This window comes from Penicillium alfredii (genome assembly GCF_028826965.1).
Source record: "Penicillium alfredii strain IBT 34128 chromosome Unknown utg000005l_segment0_segment0, whole genome shotgun sequence".
NCBI classification, from domain to species: Eukaryota; Fungi; Ascomycota; class Eurotiomycetes; order Eurotiales; family Aspergillaceae; genus Penicillium; species Penicillium alfredii.
In genome coordinates, this window is record NW_026622702.1 from 1,369,095 (window position 1) to 1,391,837 (window position 22,743).

General features: G+C 52.2%; 10 protein-coding genes across 10 annotated transcripts; 8 read left to right on the top strand and 2 right to left on the bottom strand.

The window, feature by feature from the left end:
* Window positions 1-139: 139 nt before the first annotated feature.
* On the top strand, window positions 140-1,012 carry NUU61_003935 (carbonic anhydrase; the record flags this gene model as incomplete). The annotated part of the gene is made up of 1 exon (XM_056654517.1): window positions 140-1,012. The coding sequence occupies one exon, from the start codon at window positions 140-142 to the stop codon at window positions 1,010-1,012; it is 873 nt and encodes a 290-aa protein (XP_056512544.1).
* A 700-nt stretch (window positions 1,013-1,712) lies between these two features.
* NUU61_003936 (ATP-binding protein) lies at window positions 1,713-3,673 on the top strand (the record flags this gene model as incomplete). The annotated part of the gene is made up of 3 exons (XM_056654518.1): window positions 1,713-1,788; window positions 1,853-3,342; window positions 3,404-3,673. The coding sequence occupies 3 exons, from the start codon at window positions 1,713-1,715 to the stop codon at window positions 3,671-3,673; spliced, it is 1,836 nt and encodes a 611-aa protein (XP_056512545.1).
* Window positions 3,674-4,654: 981 nt separating this feature from the next.
* Window positions 4,655-7,389, top strand: NUU61_003937 (uncharacterized protein; the record flags this gene model as incomplete). Its single annotated transcript, XM_056654519.1, has 4 exons — window positions 4,655-4,896; window positions 4,960-6,387; window positions 6,456-6,752; window positions 6,825-7,389. The coding sequence occupies 4 exons, from the start codon at window positions 4,655-4,657 to the stop codon at window positions 7,387-7,389; spliced, it is 2,532 nt and encodes an 843-aa protein (XP_056512546.1).
* A 1,546-nt stretch (window positions 7,390-8,935) lies between these two features.
* NUU61_003938 (uncharacterized protein) lies at window positions 8,936-10,105 on the top strand (the record flags this gene model as incomplete). Its single annotated transcript, XM_056654520.1, has 1 exon — window positions 8,936-10,105. The coding sequence occupies one exon, from the start codon at window positions 8,936-8,938 to the stop codon at window positions 10,103-10,105; it is 1,170 nt and encodes a 389-aa protein (XP_056512547.1).
* A 779-nt stretch (window positions 10,106-10,884) lies between these two features.
* Window positions 10,885-12,917, top strand: NUU61_003939 (uncharacterized protein; the record flags this gene model as incomplete). The annotated part of the gene is made up of 3 exons (XM_056654521.1): window positions 10,885-10,971; window positions 11,039-11,203; window positions 11,277-12,917. The coding sequence occupies 3 exons, from the start codon at window positions 10,885-10,887 to the stop codon at window positions 12,915-12,917; spliced, it is 1,893 nt and encodes a 630-aa protein (XP_056512548.1).
* A 618-nt stretch (window positions 12,918-13,535) lies between these two features.
* On the top strand, window positions 13,536-14,630 carry NUU61_003940 (threonine aldolase family protein; the record flags this gene model as incomplete). Its single annotated transcript, XM_056654522.1, has 1 exon — window positions 13,536-14,630. The coding sequence occupies one exon, from the start codon at window positions 13,536-13,538 to the stop codon at window positions 14,628-14,630; it is 1,095 nt and encodes a 364-aa protein (XP_056512549.1).
* Window positions 14,631-14,911: 281 nt separating this feature from the next.
* Window positions 14,912-17,242, top strand: NUU61_003941 (transcription factor domain-containing protein; the record flags this gene model as incomplete). Its single annotated transcript, XM_056654523.1, has 5 exons — window positions 14,912-14,968; window positions 15,234-15,669; window positions 15,729-16,164; window positions 16,391-16,736; window positions 16,835-17,242. The coding sequence occupies 5 exons, from the start codon at window positions 14,912-14,914 to the stop codon at window positions 17,240-17,242; spliced, it is 1,683 nt and encodes a 560-aa protein (XP_056512550.1).
* Window positions 17,243-17,377: 135 nt separating this feature from the next.
* On the bottom strand, window positions 17,378-17,623 carry NUU61_003942 (uncharacterized protein; the record flags this gene model as incomplete). The annotated part of the gene is made up of 1 exon (XM_056654524.1): window positions 17,378-17,623. The coding sequence occupies one exon, from the start codon at window positions 17,621-17,623 to the stop codon at window positions 17,378-17,380; it is 246 nt and encodes an 81-aa protein (XP_056512551.1).
* Window positions 17,624-18,503: 880 nt separating this feature from the next.
* Window positions 18,504-20,192, bottom strand: NUU61_003943 (putative MFS transporter; the record flags this gene model as incomplete). The annotated part of the gene is made up of 4 exons (XM_056654525.1): window positions 18,504-19,130; window positions 19,193-19,737; window positions 19,801-19,909; window positions 19,986-20,192. 4 exons carry the CDS (start codon window positions 20,190-20,192, stop codon window positions 18,504-18,506), a joined length of 1,488 nt encoding a protein of 495 aa, XP_056512552.1.
* Window positions 20,193-20,857: 665 nt separating this feature from the next.
* Window positions 20,858-22,320, top strand: NUU61_003944 (uncharacterized protein; the record flags this gene model as incomplete). Its single annotated transcript, XM_056654526.1, has 5 exons — window positions 20,858-21,034; window positions 21,093-21,261; window positions 21,309-21,523; window positions 21,598-21,897; window positions 22,009-22,320. 5 exons carry the CDS (start codon window positions 20,858-20,860, stop codon window positions 22,318-22,320), a joined length of 1,173 nt encoding a protein of 390 aa, XP_056512553.1.
* Window positions 22,321-22,743: the final 423 nt, after the last annotated feature.

A 22,743-nucleotide genomic window follows, 5' to 3' on the forward strand; every position in this document is an offset into this window, starting at 1 on the left:
GGAGCCCGGCAGTTGACGGAAATCGTGGGGTCGATATCTTGTGGGCCATATACCTGGATTTTGTGGCATTTCTTCTTATTCGTGTTTTGTTGCGACGTGCACCGTTTCCCCTCCAATTGCTTCAATCCTGAATCCTCTCATGGCTGTCGCAAGACTGGCTCCGCGACCCGGATTTCTCTCGCGCGCAACAAGCGCTGCGTGGGATATTTCGAGTCGCCGACCAGCAGTCCCCTGCCTCTCCATTCGCGTCACCCGCTCTCCTTTCTCGACCTCGTCCCCTCTGTCCTGCGCAAGCCACAAAAGCACCACTGCACAGCCCCCGTCCAACGCCAATGCAAATTCGAATACTGCCGCAAAGACTGACTCGGCGAGTTCCTCCACAGACCGGTACGCATCATGCATGAAATTGAACCAGGAATGGGCGGCCCAGACGGCTCGCGATCACCCGGACCTCTTCCCGACGCTCGCGACCGGCCAGAAGCCACAGATCCTGTGGATCGGGTGCTCCGACTCGCGATGCCCCGAGACTACCCTGCTGGGCATGCAGCCCGGTGATGTCTTCGTGCACCGCAACATCGCCAACGTGCTCCACCCGGGTGACCTCAGCTCCTCCGCCGTGATCGAGTACGCCGTGGCACACCTGGGCGTCAACCACGTTATCCTTTGTGGCCACACGGCCTGCGGCGGTGTGGCTGCTGCCCTCGGCAACAAGCAACTGGGCATCCTGGACCCGTGGCTGTTGCCGCTCCGTCAGGTGCGCGAGCGCAACCTCGCCCTGCTGGAGTCGCTCTCGCCTCAGGAGGCTGCGCTGAAACTGGTGGAATTGAATGTGCGCGAGGGCTTGAATGTCATCAAGCAGAAGGGGGCTGTTTTGGATGCTATCGAGAAGCGTGGACTCCAGGTTCACGGTATGATCTACGATGTCGGATCTGGTGCTCTTCGTGAGCTCAACACCGAGGACTCGGAGGAGGCTATCAAGGCCCGGTTGTCGGCCTTCAAGACCGAGGCATAGGGCTGCTTGGATGGCATTGGTGAATCCAAGTCGACCTGTAGTGCATAGATTCTTTGGAGTTTTAGACAGCGAAATGACGATGTGACGACGATGCTGCTTTGGAGCGGATTGATATATTCCTTTGCTTTCTGGGAAGATTTATCCAACTTTGAGCCATGAAGTTTCCAAGGTTAAGTCCAGGCAGACAGCCTGCTTTGGTGTTGGCACACCCACAGGGTCCAATCTGTAGACTGCGGATGGATCTAAGCTTTGAGCCCCATTTCTGGCACAGACTTCCGTGACTCACCTGTTGAGCCTCCATTATTTTACTGACTCGTGCACAGGCCACTGCGCGCTCAAGGCTGATGCATCGGACACTCAACCAGGATAATAGATTTATCTGACTCACTCCAGAGAGAGAGCTCTGTGTGGCTTATGACGTGGGTCGGCCCGCTGATCGACATGGATGAATGGCCAGCATCTATGTTCGCTCTGCTCATCGCTAGGCAGTGATGCTGCCTGCGATGAGCGGATCGGCGATGGTGCGTAGGAAAGTCATGGACTGTATCTGCCTACACGGACGAGATATAAAGCGTGCTAGATGTCCAACTTGAGACCTCATTCTCTCAACTATCTTTTCTTTCTTCCTCAGTTACGACTCTTATGATAACACCCTTAAAGCACTGCCTATTCACTAATTGTTTCACGAGACACCTTCACTATGGCGCCTGGGTCTGACACTGCGTCTCCTTCGGAGACTCTCAAGGCCAACGGCGCGAATGGCGCTACGGCCTCCGGTAAGTAGCTTTCCTTGTGATTCCAGACCAAGCCAAAGACTAATAATGTGTTTTGCTCATTCAGGTAATGAGTCCAAAGATGAGACTGTCAAGTATGCTCCGATCGGCTCGATCTGCGACATCCACAGCATGTACGAGAGCAAGCCCGATGAGAGTGGCAACAGGTCATGGACCAAGGAGCTGCCATCCGATCTTCCCGATCCCGCCGAAGACGACGAGTCCGCGCAGTATGCACTTATTCTGCGCAAGTCGAGGTGCTATGATGGGCGCAAGAACCTCGAGCTTCACTCTGTCGTCATCCAAAGCCAACCGCTCAAGAACTTCCTCGGCAAAGTACTGGACGGCTATCCGGGCGTTACGACGACTCTGGAGCGTCTGGAATTCACAAAGCCCTTTGCGCCCCTCGTGCACCGTTGGGAGACTTTTCTCCGGGTCCGATCCGAAGAGCAGGACTCTGTCACTAAGGAGCATGTCGAGCTCTTCTACCGCATCTTGGAGGGAGAGCTGCGAGATGTGATTTCGCTGAAGAAGGACCTGGTTGCCAACAACGTCGTTACATACGACCTCGTCTGGAGCATCTTTGAGCCAGACGATTTCATGATCGGCTCGATGGAAGGACACCAAACTGCGCTCTTGTTCAGCGAGGCCTACGTCGACTGCCGCACCAAGGCCTGGAAGATTGAAGGCAAATTCATCACCTTTGACGGCGACGACTTCGGCTTTGAAACCGACGTATTCACCATCCCCCCCTTCTTTGGCACCACGCCCATCACCTCCCTCAGTGCATTCCCGCTGCGCTACCACGCCGGCCAGGCGGCCATCCGCGAGGCCCTGGTAGCGCGTGGCAAGCGGTGGGAAGAGCACAGAGGGTACCACTTCAAGCAATACGAGGGCCCGGCGACGCGGTTCCTTGAAGACGATGAAGTGAAATACAACGTCAAAAGCCGCATCATCATCGATGCCGACGCCTTCAACATCTTCCACCCGACCGAATCCGTCAGCATAGACGACAAAGTCGACGACACCTTAACCGACGACCAGCGCCTGATAACCTCGCCCATGGTGTACGGCTACTCGCTCAAGGACAAGGAGTGGCTCCGGTTCGCGCTGGATAATGCCCATGACATCGAGTGGGATTCGCGTGCCTTCGACTCCCTCGTCCTGCCCGAGGGCCAGGGGAACCTCAAACAACTGATTCTGGCTATCGCCAAGGCCCAGTCGCAGCAGCTGGACAACTTCGATGATGTTGTGCAGGGCAAGGGTCGCGGTATTATTCTCCAGCTCAGTGGTCCCCCGGGCGTTGGCAAGACCCTCACTGCGGAGAGTGTCGCTGAGGTGATGAAGGTCCCGTTGTATGCGATGAGCGCGGGCGACCTCGGGACCAGTGCCGGCAGGGTCGAGCAGAACCTCAAGAAAATCCTGCGGATGATTCCCAAGTGGGGTGCTGTTCTGCTGCTCGACGAGGCGGATGTCTTTATGGAGGCGCGGACCAGCACCGATCTCGAGCGTAATGAGCTTGTCTCGATTTTCCTCCGCATCCTGGATTACTACGAGGTAAGTGAGATCACGAACAAAAATTGGAAGAAAAAAAAAATTGCTCATTGATTCTTTCCAGGGCATTCTTTTCCTGACTACCAACCGTGCCGAGAATATCGACGCCGCGTTCGAGTCTCGCATCCATGTCTCGCTCGCCTACCGCAACCTGGATGCCTCCTCGCGGCGCCACATCTGGTCCCAGTTCCTGGACACCCCGTCCGGGCCGGCATTCTCCAGTGAGCAACTGGATAAGGTGGCCGCGGTGGAGCTGAATGGTCGCCAGATTAAGAACGTGTTGAAGACGGCCAACCTCTTGGCTCAGGTGGAGAGGGGGCCAACTCAAGTATGAGCACGTTCAGACGGTGCTGGACTTGAGGACGTTGAATGCTTGAATGCGTTGTGATGCAATTGCTTCTTTCATAGATCGTGGGGCCCGTTGCTTAATACTTGGCGTGATTGCTGGCTCCTGATAGCCTTTCATGGTGTAAATATTGACATTGGCATTCGGAACACTTGACAATTTTTCTTCGTTCTACGACTTCTGACACACAATCCTCTCTCTCGCGAGTATCTCTATCAGATTCAAGTTCTGCTTATCCCCGCTACCTGTCAGGGATTCTTGAACTTGACTCGTGTACCAAGTCAAGCAACACAAAATACAGAACCAGACCAGACTATTGGAACCTATTCGTCCATCGAATCGCCTACTCAAAAGACGCCCCCATCGTCAGCCCTAGCTTCAACGCAAGGACCCACGGGGCGCTCCACCTGCGATAATGTTCATCTCGCCTATCCACGCAAGGATGTGGACCTCTCGCTGTCTTCCCCAGAACAGTCAATCTCTCCCTGCACAATGCTGTTGGGGCCAACCAGTGGACACGATATAGGGCCGCCCCAAAAGGAGGATCCACGACCCCCCCCAGTCTCTTGGTTTCACGACAATCTCAAGGCGTCCCCAAGATCGGGTTTGTTTTCGGATTCGACGGCACTTGATGTGAATCTCCAGTCTGCTAAACCTCGTCGGGGGGCTAGCAGTTCTAACTATTCTTGGTCCAGCGTGAAATTCACGTTTTGGCGGGCGAAACATAATAATCAAAATAATAAGCAAAAAGGGAGATGAATCGAAAGGTGGAGCACACGCGACAAATGAAAGAAAAAAGAAGAATGCCTGCTCTCCTTCTTTTCTCTTCCTTCTACCTTCTCCCATCCTCTCATTCTCCGGTTTGTCGGGGCCAAGTGGGCGATAAGAGCCATCCCCGGATGGCTCTGCTGTGTTTGCGTTCGCATACAGTCTCTCCTTCATGCTCGTCGTCGACGCCGCCGAGCCACCATGGTCGCAAATCGCTACTTCGTGCAGCGTCTGATCTTGTCGGTCCTGGTGCTGTCGGGGATCAGCTCGAAACTGCTCCGATTGTACCAGCATTATCAGTCGATGCCCTTTTCTCTGTTTGTGATTTACTTTCCGACCTTTTTTGTTCCCGAAATTTTTCTGTTTATTGCAGTATGGGCTCTCTTATATAACGCGTCCGGTCGGTTCGCTGTAGCGACCGCAATCGGGGCTGGATTTCTTGCGTAAGTGTATTCTTCTGATCCATGGATTGATTGACGGCAAAGGCAATAATTAACTCCATTCAGATGCGTGGAGCTGGTGGCTACCTCGTCGCAATTCAGCTTCTACTATGTGACCGGCGGCGAGATCCGATGGGGTGCGGCTAAGTCTATCGGCACCAGTCGGCGGGGGATGAGGTTGCTCTTAAGTGGCCTGGTCCCAACAGTTGCATCGGCTACTGTCATCGGGATTGCGTCGTGTATCGCGGCTCCTGGGATCTGGCATTGGATGACCCGATGGCTGCACTCGCTGTCCAATTCTCTGCGCCCCAAATCATTGACAAGCAAAGCTCCTCCTAGGGATACTTTGGAGGACTTCGTGTCTCATAAGCCACGGTTTTATACGTTCTCTGCTGGGTTGTTGATTACGGGGCTGTGGGTGATTCGACCGGCCGTGCCGTACGACCATATGACCGAAGCCCTACCGTTCGCTTTACTCGGGGACTTGAGCTCCCATTCCAAGACTTTGAAAGCTACCAGTGATCGATTCCCGCTGCCGGAGCTGCTGAGTGAGCGATTTTGGGAGTCTCCTCATGGTTCTTATAAAGGGTGGAAACCTACGCTGGGCCATGCAGGGGACACCGGGTATGCCAACCAGAAGCCCGACTGGGCGGCTGGTTCTTTGCCTCCCGGGTTTGAGCGCTGGAGTTTGGGTTCTGATGCAGATGCTGGCAACTTGCAGGACGACAAAGCCAGTTCTAGCAACGGAAACCGCCCAGCTGACCCCCCGCGCGTCTACTATGACCCGGCTCAAGATCCCATGAGAATCACCAACCTCGATTCGGACCTGCTCGAGTCCCTGAAAGAGGCACTCCAAGAACGCGATATCCCCATCAATCATATTGTCATGGTGTTTTTGGAAAGTACCAGGAAGGATGTCTTCCCGCTGAAATCCAACTCTCGTCTCCATAGCCAAATGCGCGCGACGCAGAACTTTGAGGAGGATGGTTCCGAGGCCGAGTTCAACAAGACCCTAGCTTCTCTAACGCCGATTGCAGAGAGCCTCACTGGAGAACATTCTGGTTTCAATGTCACCCACGCAAACGCCTCCAATATCTCTACTGGACCTGACCGTGGTGGTATCAGCTTTGATGGAGTGCTCACTGGCAGTACTCTTAGTGCCAAATCGCGGCTCGTCAACTATTGTGGTGTGCAAGCTCTGCCCGTGGACTTTATGGCTGAGAACGACCTTGTGCCGTACCAGCCATGTCTGATGCAGATTCTGGAATTAATGAACCAGCGCAAAAATGTCACTGCAGACTCTGATTTTCCCGACGACGACCCTCTCGAGCAGAAATGGCAGACCATCTTCGCGCAATCAGCCACCGGAGGTTTCCAAGACCAGAAGAAGCATATTAGGCAGATGGGCTTTCATCAGACCTTGTTCGCTGAGGATATCAACAAGAAGAGGTCTAAATACTGGCACCATCAGATGGAAAGGATCAATTATTTTGGGTGAGTCGTAGCAATCCGTGTGGTCTTTACAACCTGGTCTTTTTGACATCCATACTAACCCTACACAGATATCCCGAGACTGAAGTGCGTCCTTATATACGAGACATGATCAACGATACCCTCAACGCAAACAAGCGACTGTTCCTTTCGCACTTCACGAGCACCACCCACCACCCATGGAACACGCCTGCGGACTTTAGTCGCAAGGACTATTTCGGACCGCACAGCAGTCTCTCGCAGCACAACACCATGAACGACTACCTGAATACCATCAGATTCGACGATGAGTGGCTCGGCGACCTGATGGGTCTAATCGAAAACGCGGGAATTGCCAACCAAACTCTCACCGTGTTCGTTGGCGACCAGTATGTCCATCCAACTACCTATGAAAGTCTTAAAGACGGAAGATGAATTGCTCTCTAACATTGTTTCTCCAGCGGAACCGCCTTTAAAGAAGACTGCCCCATGACAGAGACATACCAGAACCCACACATCAGCACTTTCCGAGTCCCGCTCCTCTTCCACCACCCGCTGCTTCCACGCATGCATCTCACCGCAAACACCACCACCATCTCCATCCTCCCCACCATCCTCGACCTGTTGATCGCCACCGGCTCTCTCAACGAACGAGACTCCAAGATCGCCCTCGACCTCGTCAACGAGTACGAGGGCCAGTCTCTGATCCGCCCCTTCCGCGCATCGCACAACGGCCGCGAGGCCTGGAACATGGGCGTCATCAATGCCGGCGGCACGCTTCTCAGTGTTGGTTCCGCGGCTGTGCCGTACCGACTCGGTCTCCCGCTCTCTGATGACTTGGAATACCGCTTCACGAACACTGAAAACGATCCCCATGAGCTCTCGCCCGTTCTCGGCTGGAGTATTGAGTCTTTGGTTGTTGAAGCTCATCTGCGCGACGGGGCTGAGGCGGCGAATTGGCTGCGCAGGGCTGACAAGGTTGGGCGTTGGTGGATTAAGGAGCGGAAGATTCTTTGGAATTATTAAAAGCGTGGTGATACATGATTTTTTTTTTTTTTCAAGCGGAGGGCATTGTTTTTGTTCTGCTTTGTATATCACTGGCATTTGAGTGGCGTTTATGAGGTATTGGCAGGTATATACTGTATTACAAGCCTGATCTTGTTCCAAGGTTTTTATATTCTACTCTGTAGCATTGATCCTCCAGTGGGGACTGGACGCAGATCCAATCTTCAAGTGGAGAAGGACCTTTGATCCATACATAGCTCGCGCGCATCTTGGCCCCTGACACTCCTTACCTATGCCGTCAGATAATCTCCGACTTCAGATATCCAAAGAAAAGATCACAGTCGTCAAAAGATGAAATATAGAAACAATTGGTCGAGCGGGGTACCCTCTTGGCCAGCTTGTTTAACATCAGGACTTTGTGTCAGAAGTGATGATTCAGATACTCTGAGGTCTAGAGACCATAAAGTAGATAAAATAGAAAGGTAAAAATAAAGATGAGGCTGTGAAGAACATAAATACGCTGCCTGGGAGGGCCATAGTCTTTTTAACCTTGGGCGCCATTTCTGGTGCCAAGCACGACCGTCGGGGCTAAGCTCTGTTGCCCGGGGCCAGCGAATCCTGCTGAGACCCCTGATTATTGCAGATCGATTATATCGGTGCCTATTGGTTCTCCCAGGGAGGATTCAGTGACACTGCAACACTTGATATGATTTCAGGCGTGCCGATCCAGCAAGCCAGCTAGATCGTGTTGTTTTTGGTTTGGCTTTTTATTTGATTTTCGTTTTGGCTGTTTTTAGGGCAAGGATCCACCCGGAGATCTCCCAATGCGAAAATCTCTCGCTGGGTCAAATTGGGTTGGAGCTATCTTATTCCCACGACCGCTTCCGGGCTGAACTGGGTGCAACATGCCCCCCCTGACACAAGAACATAAAATAGCTCTGGTTTGTTGCCCCTAATAAGGCCAAGCATGCTAGTTTCCGAGCATCCTTTGCGGATGCATCGTTAGCCCACGTGGGCCCGTCCTAATATACTAAAGGCCATATCAAATGGGCGCGTATCACCGGTTCAAAGCCCTCATTTCTCATGCGCATTAGAAGAGACTCGAGGAAGGATATTGGGGGGGATGGTCGCGTGTGGTATCTAGGAATAGACTCATGATTTACGTTTTACTGCAAACTCTACTGGCCTTTCTAGATTGCACTCCAACAAGTTCGGGAGATCGGTCAGGCCGTGTTGATCGTGTGGCACTGAGCGATAGACCCACCACACCAAATAGTCACCCTAGAAGTAGCCTTTTACGAGACTCATTTACGCGACTCATGTACGGCCCTTCATTTTACGCTGCATTGTCTTCCGGTGGTTTCTCCCTGATGCTCCGCCTCACTCCACTATATCCGGATGCGGCAGCTGGTATCACGCCAAAAATTAGCCCGACAACACCCTGTGATTTTAGACCAATGGCCCCATTCCTTTTTCTTCATAGGGGCGACATCTCCCCTGTCGCCTCCTCCTTCTCTTCGCATTTTCCTTTCTCCCAGGGACAGACAAACCTGTCTTGTTTGTACAAATGGAGGCACCATCGTTTGTCAAGACAGCCTGGAGGCCACAAAACCGAAGGGCTTTTTCGCTGTATTTCCTCGCCCTCAGCACTGCTCTCGCTGTCTTTGTGTTTCTGCTCCCCTCCTGGAAGCAATTAAGCCGCCCAACCCCTAGCCAGCACGTCATCTACTACAACAGCAGCGAGGCCCCAGAACTAAATACCATCGACGACTCACTTGCGCGCCCGAGTGCACCTTCCCCTCCACCCAAGGACTATGCAATCGGCATCTTCCTTGGCGCAGACCACGACAAGAAAGAGTATGACACCGACTACGCCGACTGGTACTTTATCGGAGCCCGCATTCTCGCCTACCAGCTCCTCCACTGTCCCGCCACCAAGCTCCGAACGCCCATCCCCCTCGTGATCCTTGTGTCCAAGGATGTGTCGGAGCGCAAACGCCAGCGCCTGCGCGAGGACGGCGCCATTGTCACCGAGGTCCAGCATGTGCCGCATAACCTCTCAGACAAGATCACGACGCCGCGCTGGAAAGAGACCTTCACGAAAATCCGCATGTTCGACCCGGCCATCATGCCCTACAAAAAGGTGCTGATGATGGACACGGATATGGTCATCACGCGGCCCATCGATGGAATCTTTCATGATAAGAGCTCCACACCCGCAAAGACGCAGCTCGACAACGTAGAGCAGGGTGACACGGCGTTCACGGCGGTTTCCGAATTCTCGAAAGAATACGTCTATTCGACCTCCCCCGAAACCATGGACTACGACCACCCCTTCCCGTTCTATGATACGGAAAACAAAATCCCCAACTTCAACAGTGCCCTGGCCCTGTACACCCCCTCCGCCTCTGCGTTCCAGTACTACCTGGAAATCCTAGCCCGGCCAGAACTCTTTTTCAATGCGCTTCCCGACCAAGACCTTCTCAACTATGCTCACCGACGGGGAGGACCGATGCCGTGGAATACCTTGGACCCGACCTGGTATATCAACTGGCCCACCCCGGCAGATATCGATGGCGGGATGGCCATTCTGCACTCCAAGTTCTGGTTCGATGAGCATTACCGCGAAGTGCAGGAATACTGCCTTTCCCGCAGATGGGAAATGGAGGGCTATTGGATGGGGAGAGAGGGCAAGTCGCATGCGAATTATGCCACGAATAACCTGCTGGGGGATTAATCTATGGACTTTATTCTCCTTTTTTTTTTTTTTTTTTTTTTTTTCCTTTGTTCTCTGGGAGACACTTGTACATACAGTTTTCCTTTCTTCTATTATGGAATTGAGCGGGATCAGAAATGTTTCCCGTTGGAACTAGAGCCCTTGCGAGGTTCGATATAGACCGGAAACCCAAGAAACCCTAATCAGACCACATTCGCAACAAAGATAAAGGGGCTTCTTATTTGAGCTTCTAGCTTGGCTATGATTATGTTTAGGGAATTCTGTAGACAGTTTGAATGAATCCAATTACAATTATATGCATTCCCCGCATTCCTGCAGATCTTGCTGGTTTTCCTTTGTAGGGCGTGGGTCAAAGTAGGGATGGAGTGGAGTCGACGACCTTGCGTGGGAACTGGGGATACCACCATCAAGCATCGTTGATTTGGACCCGATTGATACAATCGTTGGATTCTGCCGATGCTACAAAGTATTATTTGGCTGCTTTTGTGCTGATGTGCTATGGTCCCCAGACCTCTTGTTAAGTAACGTCCCAGTCCCATAGATGTTAATGTCACCCCTGGAACCAGCCACCACCTGGCCTCGTTCAACAATGCTCGTCCCCCCTAGACCAGGGATCCAGGACAAGCCAATTATTGTCTTTTCTTTTGAATCACACCCTGACTTAGCCTGCCACTTCCTTTTTCCCACTCCGTTTCGTTCTGAGCCATGATCTGTCTTATGTACACACTCTTTTCCCGATGGCCGAGTCATAGCAACGTTGATGCGCTCCCCAACCTATCATGATTTTCCCCAGCATCATCTTGCTACTGTCGATCCACCATGTGCTTGCACAGTACATGAGCGATGATCTCATGTCCTTTGTGACAGTGAGTTTAGGTTCTTCAAGCATGCAGATCGAGAACCTGCTAACAACGAATAACCTTGGCTACCTAGCTGCCAGATATCAGGGCATTGAAGTTCGACGTGCGCCACCATAATCGGGACCGCCTGAGTCCTGGGTATTGGTTTGTTGCCCCGTATCTGCATATTGGCCCCGATAAGCCGGCGAGCATATACGAGCAATATCAGATCGGGCCGTATATCTATGATGGGGAGGGAGTAGGTGTCTTGACAACTGTTTCCACGCAAACACCATATATAGTACTGTGCAGCACTAACCAGTCTATAATAGCGACTGATCTGGGCCGGCTCGCCTCTGTTCGACAACCGCAACGTCTTCGATTTTCGAGTCGTGAACAGCCTCGGGGATCAGCCACATCTATCTCTCGTCTTGCAACATTCATGGGATTTGAAAGATTCCGGGAGCGGAGTAATTCTATCCAATGATTATGAAGTCAAACGCAAGCTACCATTAAGAAGTGACCTGGGCGCATTCGATATCCACGAGTTCAAGGTCCGCGACGACGGAAAGACGGCTCTCGTTACACTCTACCCCACGCATGAAATTACCCTGGAGGATTTCGGCCGCCCCGAAAATAAAACAGCGCTGTTAAGTGGCGGATTCGCAGAACTCGACTTGTCTACGGCACAGGTCATTCACGAATGGGATTCCTTCAACCATATCCCCCTCCCGGAGACTGTGCACTACGGAGTGAACTCACCGGTCGAGGGGCCTCCGGGCTGGGATTACGTGCACATCAACTCCGTTGACAAGAACGACGAGGGCGACTATATGATCTCGACCCGGTTCACCAACACCATATATCTGATTTCGGGTAAGGACGGACATATCGTCTGGCGGCTGGGCGGGCGAAAGAGTGATTTTGTACAGGATTTCAAGTTCTCCAAGCAGCACGATGCCAAATTCATTGAGTCCAACGGCACCCGCCATGTTATTTCGTTCTTGAATAATGCCTCGGACGAGGAGTTCAGCGAAGAGACCGTCTCAGCGGCTATGATTGTCGAGCTCGACACCGGTGTCACGCCCATGACAGCACGGGTGATCCGACGCTACAATCGTCCAGACAACGGCTTGTCCAGGCTTCGGGGCAATACTCAACTCCTGCCCAACGACAACGTCTTCGTGTGCTGGAGCCAGGGCGGGTATATCTCTGAGTTCTCACCAGAAGGCAAGCACCTCTTCAGCGCGCGATTCACTTTGCCACGCTTCTCCACGTACCGGGCCTACAAGTTCGAATTCACCGGCCGCCCGCGAGCCCCGCCAGACATAGTGGCTTCAGTAACCGGCACTGACGCGTCGAATCTAGTCACGACGTTCTGGATCAGTTGGAACGGCGCGACAGACGTGGCCTGGTGGCACATCTACGCCCAAGCATCGGAATTCGACAACCCCGTGCTAATCGGCAAAACACCCAGAACGGATTTCGAGATCATGTACATCGCCAGCGGGTATCTGGACTGGGTGTCCGCGGAGGCAGTTGACAGCAGGGGGCATATCTTGGGCACCTCGAAAGTCCACCGCAGCAAATACCCCGACTGGAAGTCGGTCGGGTACAACAAGGGACAGTCTGGGTGGCCGACGCCGCAGAACCCTGCGACACTCTACCCGGTCACTTCCACTTGGAATGGAAGTGCCACTGACAAGGACAATGTCTCCCACGGCCCTCTTGTGCCGTCCCCGGCAGCGGCGGAGGCTCAGTCGCTCAAGGCTATCCAGGTCTTGTCGAGTACATCGCATGCTGTCCGCGGCATTGGTGGATTTTTTGCTTTTGCTTTGTTGGTGTGTCTGGTTTCTGGCCTTGTGGTGGGGTTTATGGTGATGCGTGGGTGGCGTGTCCAGCTCTATCAGCGTCCGTCGATGGAGTGTCTTCCCGAGGAACAGGCTCGGCTTCGGTTTGACCCGCTTGGGTGATTCATGTTCTTAAATTACCGTGCATTGGTTTGGTGTTGCATAGAGGTGTCTTGATTTGTTCGCTTCAATGTGGAGGTCTAGTGTTCATTTTCAACTAACCAGATCTATATCTTTTAAACCATTTACAAAGATGGGCTTTATTAGACAAATGAAGCTATTCTTGAGGGCGTTTCAGAGTAGCTTGGATTTTATTTCATTGAATCTCAGATCATTACACAAGGAATAATTGTACTATCCCTCGCGGGGGATGATGTCTGTCTCAGTTGGCCCTTCCTGCAGTTTCCGTTGCGCCAGTTGATTGTTGGACTTGCCAATTTTCACCTCAGCCAATTCCACCATTGAATGTTAAAAATACCTCGAAATATCCCCAAATGTGGTTTTTTTACGTACTTTCTCTCCAAGTAGTATCCACCTGGTCCTTGTCGCGTTGGGGTGCAGGGAGTCGCGGGTCTCGGGAATAAACGCGGCTATTCCCGGCGTAATGTCATTATTCCCGTGGGTCTTTCCCGACGGCGTTATTTAGTCGCTCGAGTGACTCTAATGCACTTTTCTTTGATAACCCACCTTCATTTCTTGTGTTTTTGCTACTGCTTCTTCCATTGTAACACTATACGCAAAATGCCTTCCACAAGCTTATGTCAAGAGGAGACATGCACTCCATACAGCCTCATGGACGACTATAGCGAAGGAGCCCATCCCCAAATCCTCGAAGCCCTCCTACGAACCAACTCCACCCAGCAAGTCTCCTACGGAGGCGATGAATACAGCAATGCCGCCAGACAATTAATCCGAGAGAAGATCAATTGCACCGGCGACGAGGCGGATATTTTCTTTGTTCCCAGCGGCACCTCCGCCAACCTGATCTCCATAGCCAGCTGCCTGCGGCCCTACGAGGCAGTCATCACACTAGACTCGGGACACATTGCCTGCAAAGAAGCCGGGGCAATCGAAGCCACGGGCCACAAGCTCATCGTGGTTCCCGCAGTCGACGGGAAAATGACACCTACATATCTGCAGAAGGCCATCCAGCAGAACCAGTTCTTTCCGCATATGGCCAAACCTAGGTTACTGTATCTTTCCAATGCCTCGGAGACTGGCACGGTCTATACGAAATGCGAGTTGAGCAGTCTTGCCGCCATCTGTAAGAACGCCAGCCTTCTCTTGCTAATGGATGGAGCGCGGCTGGGTACGGCGCTGTGCTCGACGAAGAACGACATGACGCTGCGCGACATCTTCGATCTCACTGATATATTCTGGATCGGCGGCACCAAGGCCGGGGCGCTGATGGGGGAAGCCATTGTGGTTAAGAAGGACCTGGCCGAGGGATTCGTCTTCCATCTCAAGCAGCACGGCGCATTGCTGGCCAAGGGCCGGACCCTGGGAGTTCAATTCGTGGAACTCTTTCGGTCGGGTTTGTTCTTTGCATTGGCGTCTCATGCCAACCACATGGCGAGGAAGATCTCCGCCTGTTTTGAGTCCCTTGGGTATCCGCTGGCTGCAGATACTGAGACCAACCAGGTGTTTGTGGTTCTTCCCGAGCTGCTTGTTCGGAGACTGCAGGAAAGATTCCGGTTTTATATTTGGGAGCAGCGTGATGATGAGCAGGCTGTGGTTCGCATCGTGACCTCGTGGGCAACTGATGAGGTTCAGGTGGATAAGTTTAATGCGTGGGTGCAGCAGTGGACGGCAAGTAAGGAGCTTGCCACGGAGTAAGGCGGGATTTAAAATATGAAATAGAGCCTACATATAATAATAATGTGAACCCGAAATGCAAATCATGAGAAAACAGTAGGCGATGAAGAAGAAGTAGAATTGTTGTTGTCTCGGCAATATAAAGAGTCACCTGATGGCTCCAGTCGTATTCGGCCGGATGTCTGTTGCTTGTGCGTCTGTCCTTCTCTTTCTCTCTCCATTTTTCTCTTTTTCGCAATTCATCGAAGGATTGACATCATTCTTTGTCTCAATGCCCTTAATGTCTCTCTCAAGATAGCTTCATGCCGCATCAGTGGATTTGCCACGCCGCGTACCCGCTACTCTCGCCACAATTTGATGTACGTCGATACCAATGAGGCTGTCAATCTCTTGTGATGCTTGCCGGTAAGTATAGAAATAATCCTAACACTCCAGAGTGCCAGTCCAATGCCTAATTGATGATGTAGCCAAGCAAAAGTCAAATGTGTCCATGAGGGAAAGCCACCTTGTCGGCGCTGCCAAAGGATCAACAGTCAAAGATGCACTCTCACGGACCCTCGAGAGACCAAAACGAGGACACGGAGAAGTACCGCTACTATATCCCGAGCTTCGCACAGGCGCAAGAAGACCTCTGCCTTATCACCGCAAACTGGGAATGACCGCAGTCTGAGAGGCACACCGCAAAGTAGCCGGGAAAGCCACGAGTCGACCGAAAATCCAATCTCGGCCTTGTCACCACCCACTATCATCAGTGCAATTGACACCTACCGGAAGAAGTTCCCCATCACCAATTTCCTGCATTATCCGTCTCTGATCTCCGAAATTTCTTCGAATCCTCACTCGGTGGATCCGATTTTCACTGCCTCGCTTCTTTCCCTCTGCGCGCGTTTCATGCACAGCGATGAGCTTGATGATGAGGCGGTTTACGCTGACTATGCGCGGAAACATCTGGCTCACCGGGTGCTTGATGCGCCGTCGCTGTATCTTGCTCAATCACTGGTGATGATTTCGTTTTATGAATGGGGCACTGGTCGGCCATATCAGGCGTGGATGTACAGTGGTAGGTATCCAGGGACTCAATATCGCCAGATTAGAATTACATACGCTAACTACTTTTAGGTATGGCCACTTATATGATACAATCGCTTCTCAAAATGGCAGACGACAGCATGGAGCACAACCCGCAGGAATTCCATGCCTCCCAGACTCAGTACGAACAGCTTGTCCGCACCTATTGGTGCTGCTTTGCGCAGGACTGCGAGCTGAGTTCTGGGGCCCGTCAGCATTTTGCTCTTTCGTTTTCGCAGATTCTTGTGCCGCTTCCCATCAGTGATCGGGAGTTTACGTTTAATCATATACCAGCGAGGAGGTTGATGCCTGCCGATATGAACAAAGATTGTCCGCTGGCAAATCGTCTGACCATTGAAAATGGCCTCACGATTGTCACTCGCGGCTTCGATATATTCGTGCGAATCCTGCGGTTTGCAAATGAACACCGGCGTGCACTGGCCTCCTTGTCTTCAAATGACACGGCTACCTCGCCGCTTCATCTGACGTGGCAAACGCTGAAAGGGGAGCTGGATGAATGGAGGTCTCTCCAAGATACTACTGTTCAATACCCTAGTACAAGTGCGCAGGCGCATGTAGCTCTCGGCTATGGGGAACTATTTGCATACATCAATCTGATATACTTCATGAGGTATGGTCTGCGTCTCGTTGTATCTTCGCACTATGATATCTGCTTTATCCAATGACTACTAACAACGGAATTTTTCATCCAGCATCCTCTTCCTTCACCGAGATCGCTTCTTATCAAGCCTCAAACCTCATTCCGATTTGTTCCATGATACAAATGACGAAATTCACGGCGAGTCAGACACAATACGGCAGCTATTTGAGACTGCTCAGCAGATTGCCGGGGTGCTCTCAGCCTTAGAGGCGTCCGAGGCCCCGGTCATCACGCCCTATTCAGGGTTCAGTGTCTTTGTCGCTGCCCATATCAACATGTATGGGACGATAGCCCCTCAACGCTATCCCGGAGGACTCGAACTGGCAGAGGAGGAAAAGAGCAAGAATTTGATCTACCTCGAAAGGTTAAGCCGGTTGTGGCCAGTTGGTCGAAGCTGGGTGAGTATTCCATCAATTCAACCTCTATTGTTCTTTCATATCAATCTAAACCTCTCGTTCTATCTATTTCTAATGTTCTGCAGTGGCGAGCTGTCCAGGAAGCCAACCGATTCTACGAAACCGTGAAGAGTACCCAAACCAACACCGAATCGGGCATGCACAGCCCGAGACGGTTTGCCCTCGGGGGCACATTGGATGAATATGGCGATATTCGGTCTCGACCAGACCAGGAACTACACTCGACCAGAACGACGCGTACAGCATCTCCCCGTCCACATACCCGCGCGGTACATCGCCCAAGTTTATCGTCACCGGATCTTGGGAATGAAGCGCACGCTTTGGACCGAGACCCCGCAGCAATTAATACCCACCATGACTTTGAAACAGACATGTTTCAATGGCCATTTATTGATGGGTCGTGGTCGAGTGGATTTGATGCCGGGTTGGATGGGCTCTGGCATCATTCTGGGCTGTTTGATCCGAACCCATCTCATTCCATGCGATAGTTTTGAGTTGACTTAAAAAATAAGGAAACTGATGTTCTATTTTCAATCGATCTCATTGGTAATTAATGTAGGGAAAGCTTGCATATCCATGACGCAAATACAAGTAAGATATTCTCAAACTCGGTGGCTTGAATCTCATAGATCTGTGTCCTGCAGGATCTTACCCCGCTCCATCATGCTGAGTTTCCTCATCAACGGGTCTCTGGGCTTCGACATGCTAATCTCCATGCTATTCTGCCTTGAGGATATTGAACCTGCACTATGATCCAAGACCAGGTACCCGTTCATGGCGATCTTCTTACAGTCAACGCACTCAGTGGGCGACAGTGCAGCCATGGTCTCGATCATCACCACAATGGGCGCGACTACTTCCGTGGGCATGCTTGCATCGACCTCGAGACTGCTTTGGTTCTTTGCCCGAGATCGCGGAATTCCAGGCTGGCGGCTATGGAGTCAGGTATGATCATATACACAAGATGTGTGTCTATGATATAACCTCTATCGGAAATAGCACATTTTCTATCCAACTTAGGTACAGGTCTCCCAAGGGCACAGCCGTCCCCATCTACTCAGTCCCCCCCACCACATTTATTGCCTGTCTCCTCGCCCTAATCAACATCGGTTCCGTAGTCGCCTTCAACGACTCTCCTACATGGTTGACGCCGGTTTACTACTCTACCGGCGCTGCACTGGCGACATAAGCACTGCCAGCAGTGGCAACAGCGGCGACGATGTCGTAGTCAATTTCTGGGCAGTGGTTCCTCAGGGATTCTTGATCCATTTCCTTTATCTGATTCTTATGGCGATTATATATTGAATATGTCAATATGTTTGACATTTCCCTTGTCTTTTTCAAACTTGCAGTATACCTCAATGAAAAGGGGGTCAACTGTTGTCGACTACTAGAGTCCAAACACTACCTCCAGTCCTGGAAAGCTATATACGATTCTAGATAGCCCTATATAAATATCTTCTGCCTTTTGTTCGTGATGGCGCCTATCGGCGTTGTATAGATCGTCGCCCCACAAGCCCACACAGGTGGGACACCTCAGCCCTACGAGGGCCCCGGGGACCTCAACATGTCGAGTCGAAAGAACAATCTTGAGATGTTGTACTCAAAGGAGCAGCCAAATAGGATGCTCAATAACTATTAGAAGTAGAAGCATAGTATAAACATAAACATGAATTTCCGAATCCTCCATATCTCATTCCCGTTCCCGACACCAGCAAATGCAACACATTTGCCCCATCCCCAATACATTTAATACACATAGCGGAAAGAGGGGTTCTGCTTATCAGTAAGCCCAGCCCACTTGGTCTCATCAACCATCGACTCATCCACGCGGCCGCGCGTCTGATCGCGGCGCCGGTTCTGCAACAGATAGTACCCAAACAGCACGACCGACAGCACCGCCGCCGCCGCCTGCGTCGCGAGCACCGCAATCTTGGCCGGCTTGTACTCGGGTGCATCGTGCGCCTGGAACGTCTGCGGGCCGATGATGTTGCCGACAGAGAACGAGCCCGCGACCAGGGCGCTGGCGAAGGCGCGCTTCGTGTGGCCGGCGCAGTTGGCCATGGTCCACTGGTACAGGATCGGGAGGGTGGCCACGATGGCGTTGACTAGATAAATGCCGATGAGCACGCCGGCGGTGTTGCTTTTCGGGAGGAATGACATGAGCCCGCCTCCGATGATTCCTGGGATCGTACAGAGGACGTTCCAGGCCCAGCGGTGCGAGGACTTGCGGATGCCGAAGCCGACGAGGAGCGAGAAGAAGATGCTGACTAGGCCTGAGGGCGTGTTGAGGAGCGCGGAGATCGGGCCGGTGAATCCGAAGGAAGCGATCAGGGTCGACGAGTAGGTGGTCACGACGCCGCTGGAGACGGAGATCTAAACGGTGTAAAAGATTAGTCGAATGCAAAGATCCAGCGCCATAAACTAGAGAAACTTACGAGGATGGTTGTCAAGGTCAACAACCACAGTTGCGTGTCAAACAACGCCTCCCAGATCTGCTTCAGGTTCAGGGACGTGCTCCACACGCCGGTCTGGTTCTCGCTGACATGCTGCAGCAGCGCCACCTTCTCGCTGTCACTCAGCCACGACGCCTTGACCGGCGTATCGGGAATGAAAAAGAAGGTCAGCGCGCCCACCAACGAGGTCACCAGCCCCAGCACAAGGAACATAATCCGCCACCCCTCCAGCGACTCATGCTTGACCTGCTGGAAGCCGAATGAGATAATGCCACCGATGATCTGTGCAACGCCCAGCCCCGAGTACCAGAAGGCAAAGCGCGGCGCCTGTTCGCTGCGCGTGTAATACTGGCTGCTCAGGAGCATCAACGACGGACCAACTGTCGCCTCAAAGATACCCAGGAAGATCCGAGCTGCCAGCAGTCCTTGGTAGTTGTAGGCGCCTGCTGAGGCGGCCGCTGCAACTCCCCAGAGGAAGACGTTGCCTCCTAGCCACTTGGCCGCGGGGATCTTCTGCAGACAGTACACTGAGACAGTGTGAGTTACACAGCTTCACCCTCAACACATGCAACATTGAAACGAATCCTCACCATTAGGGGCTTCGGCAATCAGGTAGGCAATGAAAAACCAGCTAGCCGTGTTGGAGAACTCGTTCCCTGCGAGTTTCAAGTCCTTCTTCAACCCCATCACGGCCGCATACTGCAGAGATTGGATTAGCATTAATTCCATGTTGGTCGGTTGATTCAGGCTTCGCCAATGCAGAGCAACAACTTACGTTCAGCATGACCTTGTCCAGAAACTGGAGCACATAGCAGCAGAACATATACGGCATCAGACGCCGATCGATCTTGCGACGCAGGGCCGCCAGATCCACGTAGGAGCTCTCAGCTCCGTCGGCGTGGCCATCGAGGTAGGCGACGGCATCGTCGACTTGGGTTGAGTCCACGCGTTGTGGTACTGCGTCAGGCTGTTTTTCGTCCATCTCGACCCGATATCAGGGAAGGGAGGGTCCAGGGATAAAAAGGGCAACGAGCGACACACAGGCGACAAAAAGGCCAAAACAAAAATTGAAAAAACAAAGAGCGAATCAAGGAAAGAATGCAAAAAGGCAAAGAGAACCAAAAGCGAAACGAAGCAAAGTCGGCAGCGAGCGGAGAAGGCCGTGGGAATGTGGCAAAATGAGGAAATCCATGCGAGCCAAACTAGGCACAAGTGGGCGGGCTGCAACCCTCCTAAACCACGCGATTGTTATGTCTTGCAGACAAATCACAAGCTAGACAGGGCAAGGCTGGTCATACTGGAGCCCTGCAAGATCGTGGGTCGCTGGAGAGGGCCACAGGGGCAACACTCCAGCAGGGGCCGAAGCCAAACCCTAACGTTTCATTGGCACTGGGCAGTCCCCATTCGACCCAGAAGAGCAAAAGAACAACAGTTGGATGGGTTGGTTTAGCGTGGACCTAGTATTAACTTCAATCTAAAAGGATTTAAACCTGAAGGAGTAAAAGAATTAAAAATAACCAGGGAGAAAAAAGAGAGAAAACAAAGAAACCCCCCTATTGACCCATGCCACCCACATGGCCCCGATTGATATGGCTCCTTGCATCCCCGGCCTTCTTCTCCCTTTGATGCTTGAATGGTATTGCGATCATGGGCTGGGTATACAATGCCACGACCCAGGCCGAGGCCGAGTCACAGTATGGGGTGATTCTGGGAGTCTGTCTCAGTCTGACAATATTGATGGTGATTACCGTCTGTCTGCGACTGTATGTGCGGACACAAGCTCGTCGGCTGGCTGCAGCCGATTATGTGATGATTGGAAGCATGGTAAGTGTTGGGTGGTGCGAAGGAAGTGTCTGGTCTATCCTAACTGACTCCCATTTAGATCTTTAGCATCATCTACAGCGCTCTGTGTATTGCCCGTGAGCCTCTCTCCTCTTCCTACCCTGCCAGTTTCGCCAGACTTACCAAGCTCATCGTCTCCAGAAAGTCGATATGGACTCGGATTGCCGCTCAAGCTGCGGCCCAAGCCAGACCTTTTGACCTATACCCAAGTACGTGCGGTTGATTACGGTTTTGTGCTGGAAGCATCTACGGACAGTGCAGACTAACTCCTCGACACAGCTCAACTATGCAGGGCGCCCATTCTACCAGATTGGCATTGCCGGATTCAAAGCCTCGCTCTGTCTCAGCTATCTACGCCTGCTGGACGGCACCTCCAAAGCGATCTATAGGATTATCATTTGGATCGTGATTGCGATCTCTACCCTCGGGCATATCGCAGGAGCCCTGGTCTTGATCTTCAACTGCCAACCGGTAAGAAAAATCAAAAGCTTCTCCAAACAGCATTCGAAGATCACCACTAACTTGATTACTTTGACTCGGCGCAGGTGGAACGAGCATGGAACCCCAAGGTGCCAGGGACCTGCCTCCCGGTCGGAGGCACATTCTACAGCCTTGCAATTTTCACCATTGTGTGCGACGTCCTGATTATCTTCCTTCCGATCCCACTGCTCCTTCGCCTGAATATCAAAACCGCTCAGAAAGCGGGCGTGGTGTGCCTGTTCCTGCTGGGTCTGTTCACGACGATCTGCTCGATCCTGCGGCTGACGCAGATCAACCGGGTAGCTTTTGGAGACGGGAACTCGACGATGCTGGTGCTATGGGGCACGATTGAATTTAATGTGGGGGTAAGTGGCCCACATCTGACAACACCATACAAGGGGAGAGAAAGGGCAAGGCCAAAAAAAAAAAGAAAAAAAAAAAAGAAAAAGAAACCACGCCGCTGACTCTATCTGCAGAACATTGTTACATGTATTCCATATCTGGCGCCTCTGCTGAAGGGTGTAGTACGCGACTTCCGCTCCAACAGCGGCCGGCTCAAGTACTATTCCAACTGGAACAGTCGGGGTCGCAGCTATGCCATGGACCACATGTCCAAGGATCAGCGATCTCACCTACAATCGAGTGCCTCGGGCCCCACGCATCCAAAACGCACTCCCAGTGAGGAACTGATTCTGTCCAGCCGAGAACCTGAACATGGGGGTATCGAGATGACGGTGGAATACAGCGTGTCCCTTGAGAACGGGTCGACAAGAGGCTCCCGAGCCTGATGTTAACAAAACGTAGAATGGGTTTTCGATAGACGCTGCGCTTTGACTGTTTTGTGCTCTGCGTTCTTTCCTTTCTTCTTTCTTTCTTGTCGTGTCTTCTTTTTCTCTGTTTTCACGAATCGCTGACCACGATGTATGTATGTACGATACGTTCATTCCGATATATAGTCGGTGGAACAACACCCATAGAGAATCAACCCCGAATGGCTCCACTTTCATGAGGGGACTATATGAGGGATTTCTGAAAATAAGTGCATGGCTTCAAATTTGGGGTATCTTGCAGGGTCTCTCAAGCTGACCTCAAGAGTTCGCAACCCACAAATCCTTCGGCCTTGGCTTCGGGTGTTGTGGCCGAATCAGCTCGGCCGCCGAGTCTCTCGGAGGTCCACACGGGATCGTCCCAGGCTCGAGTGGAGCGTTGAA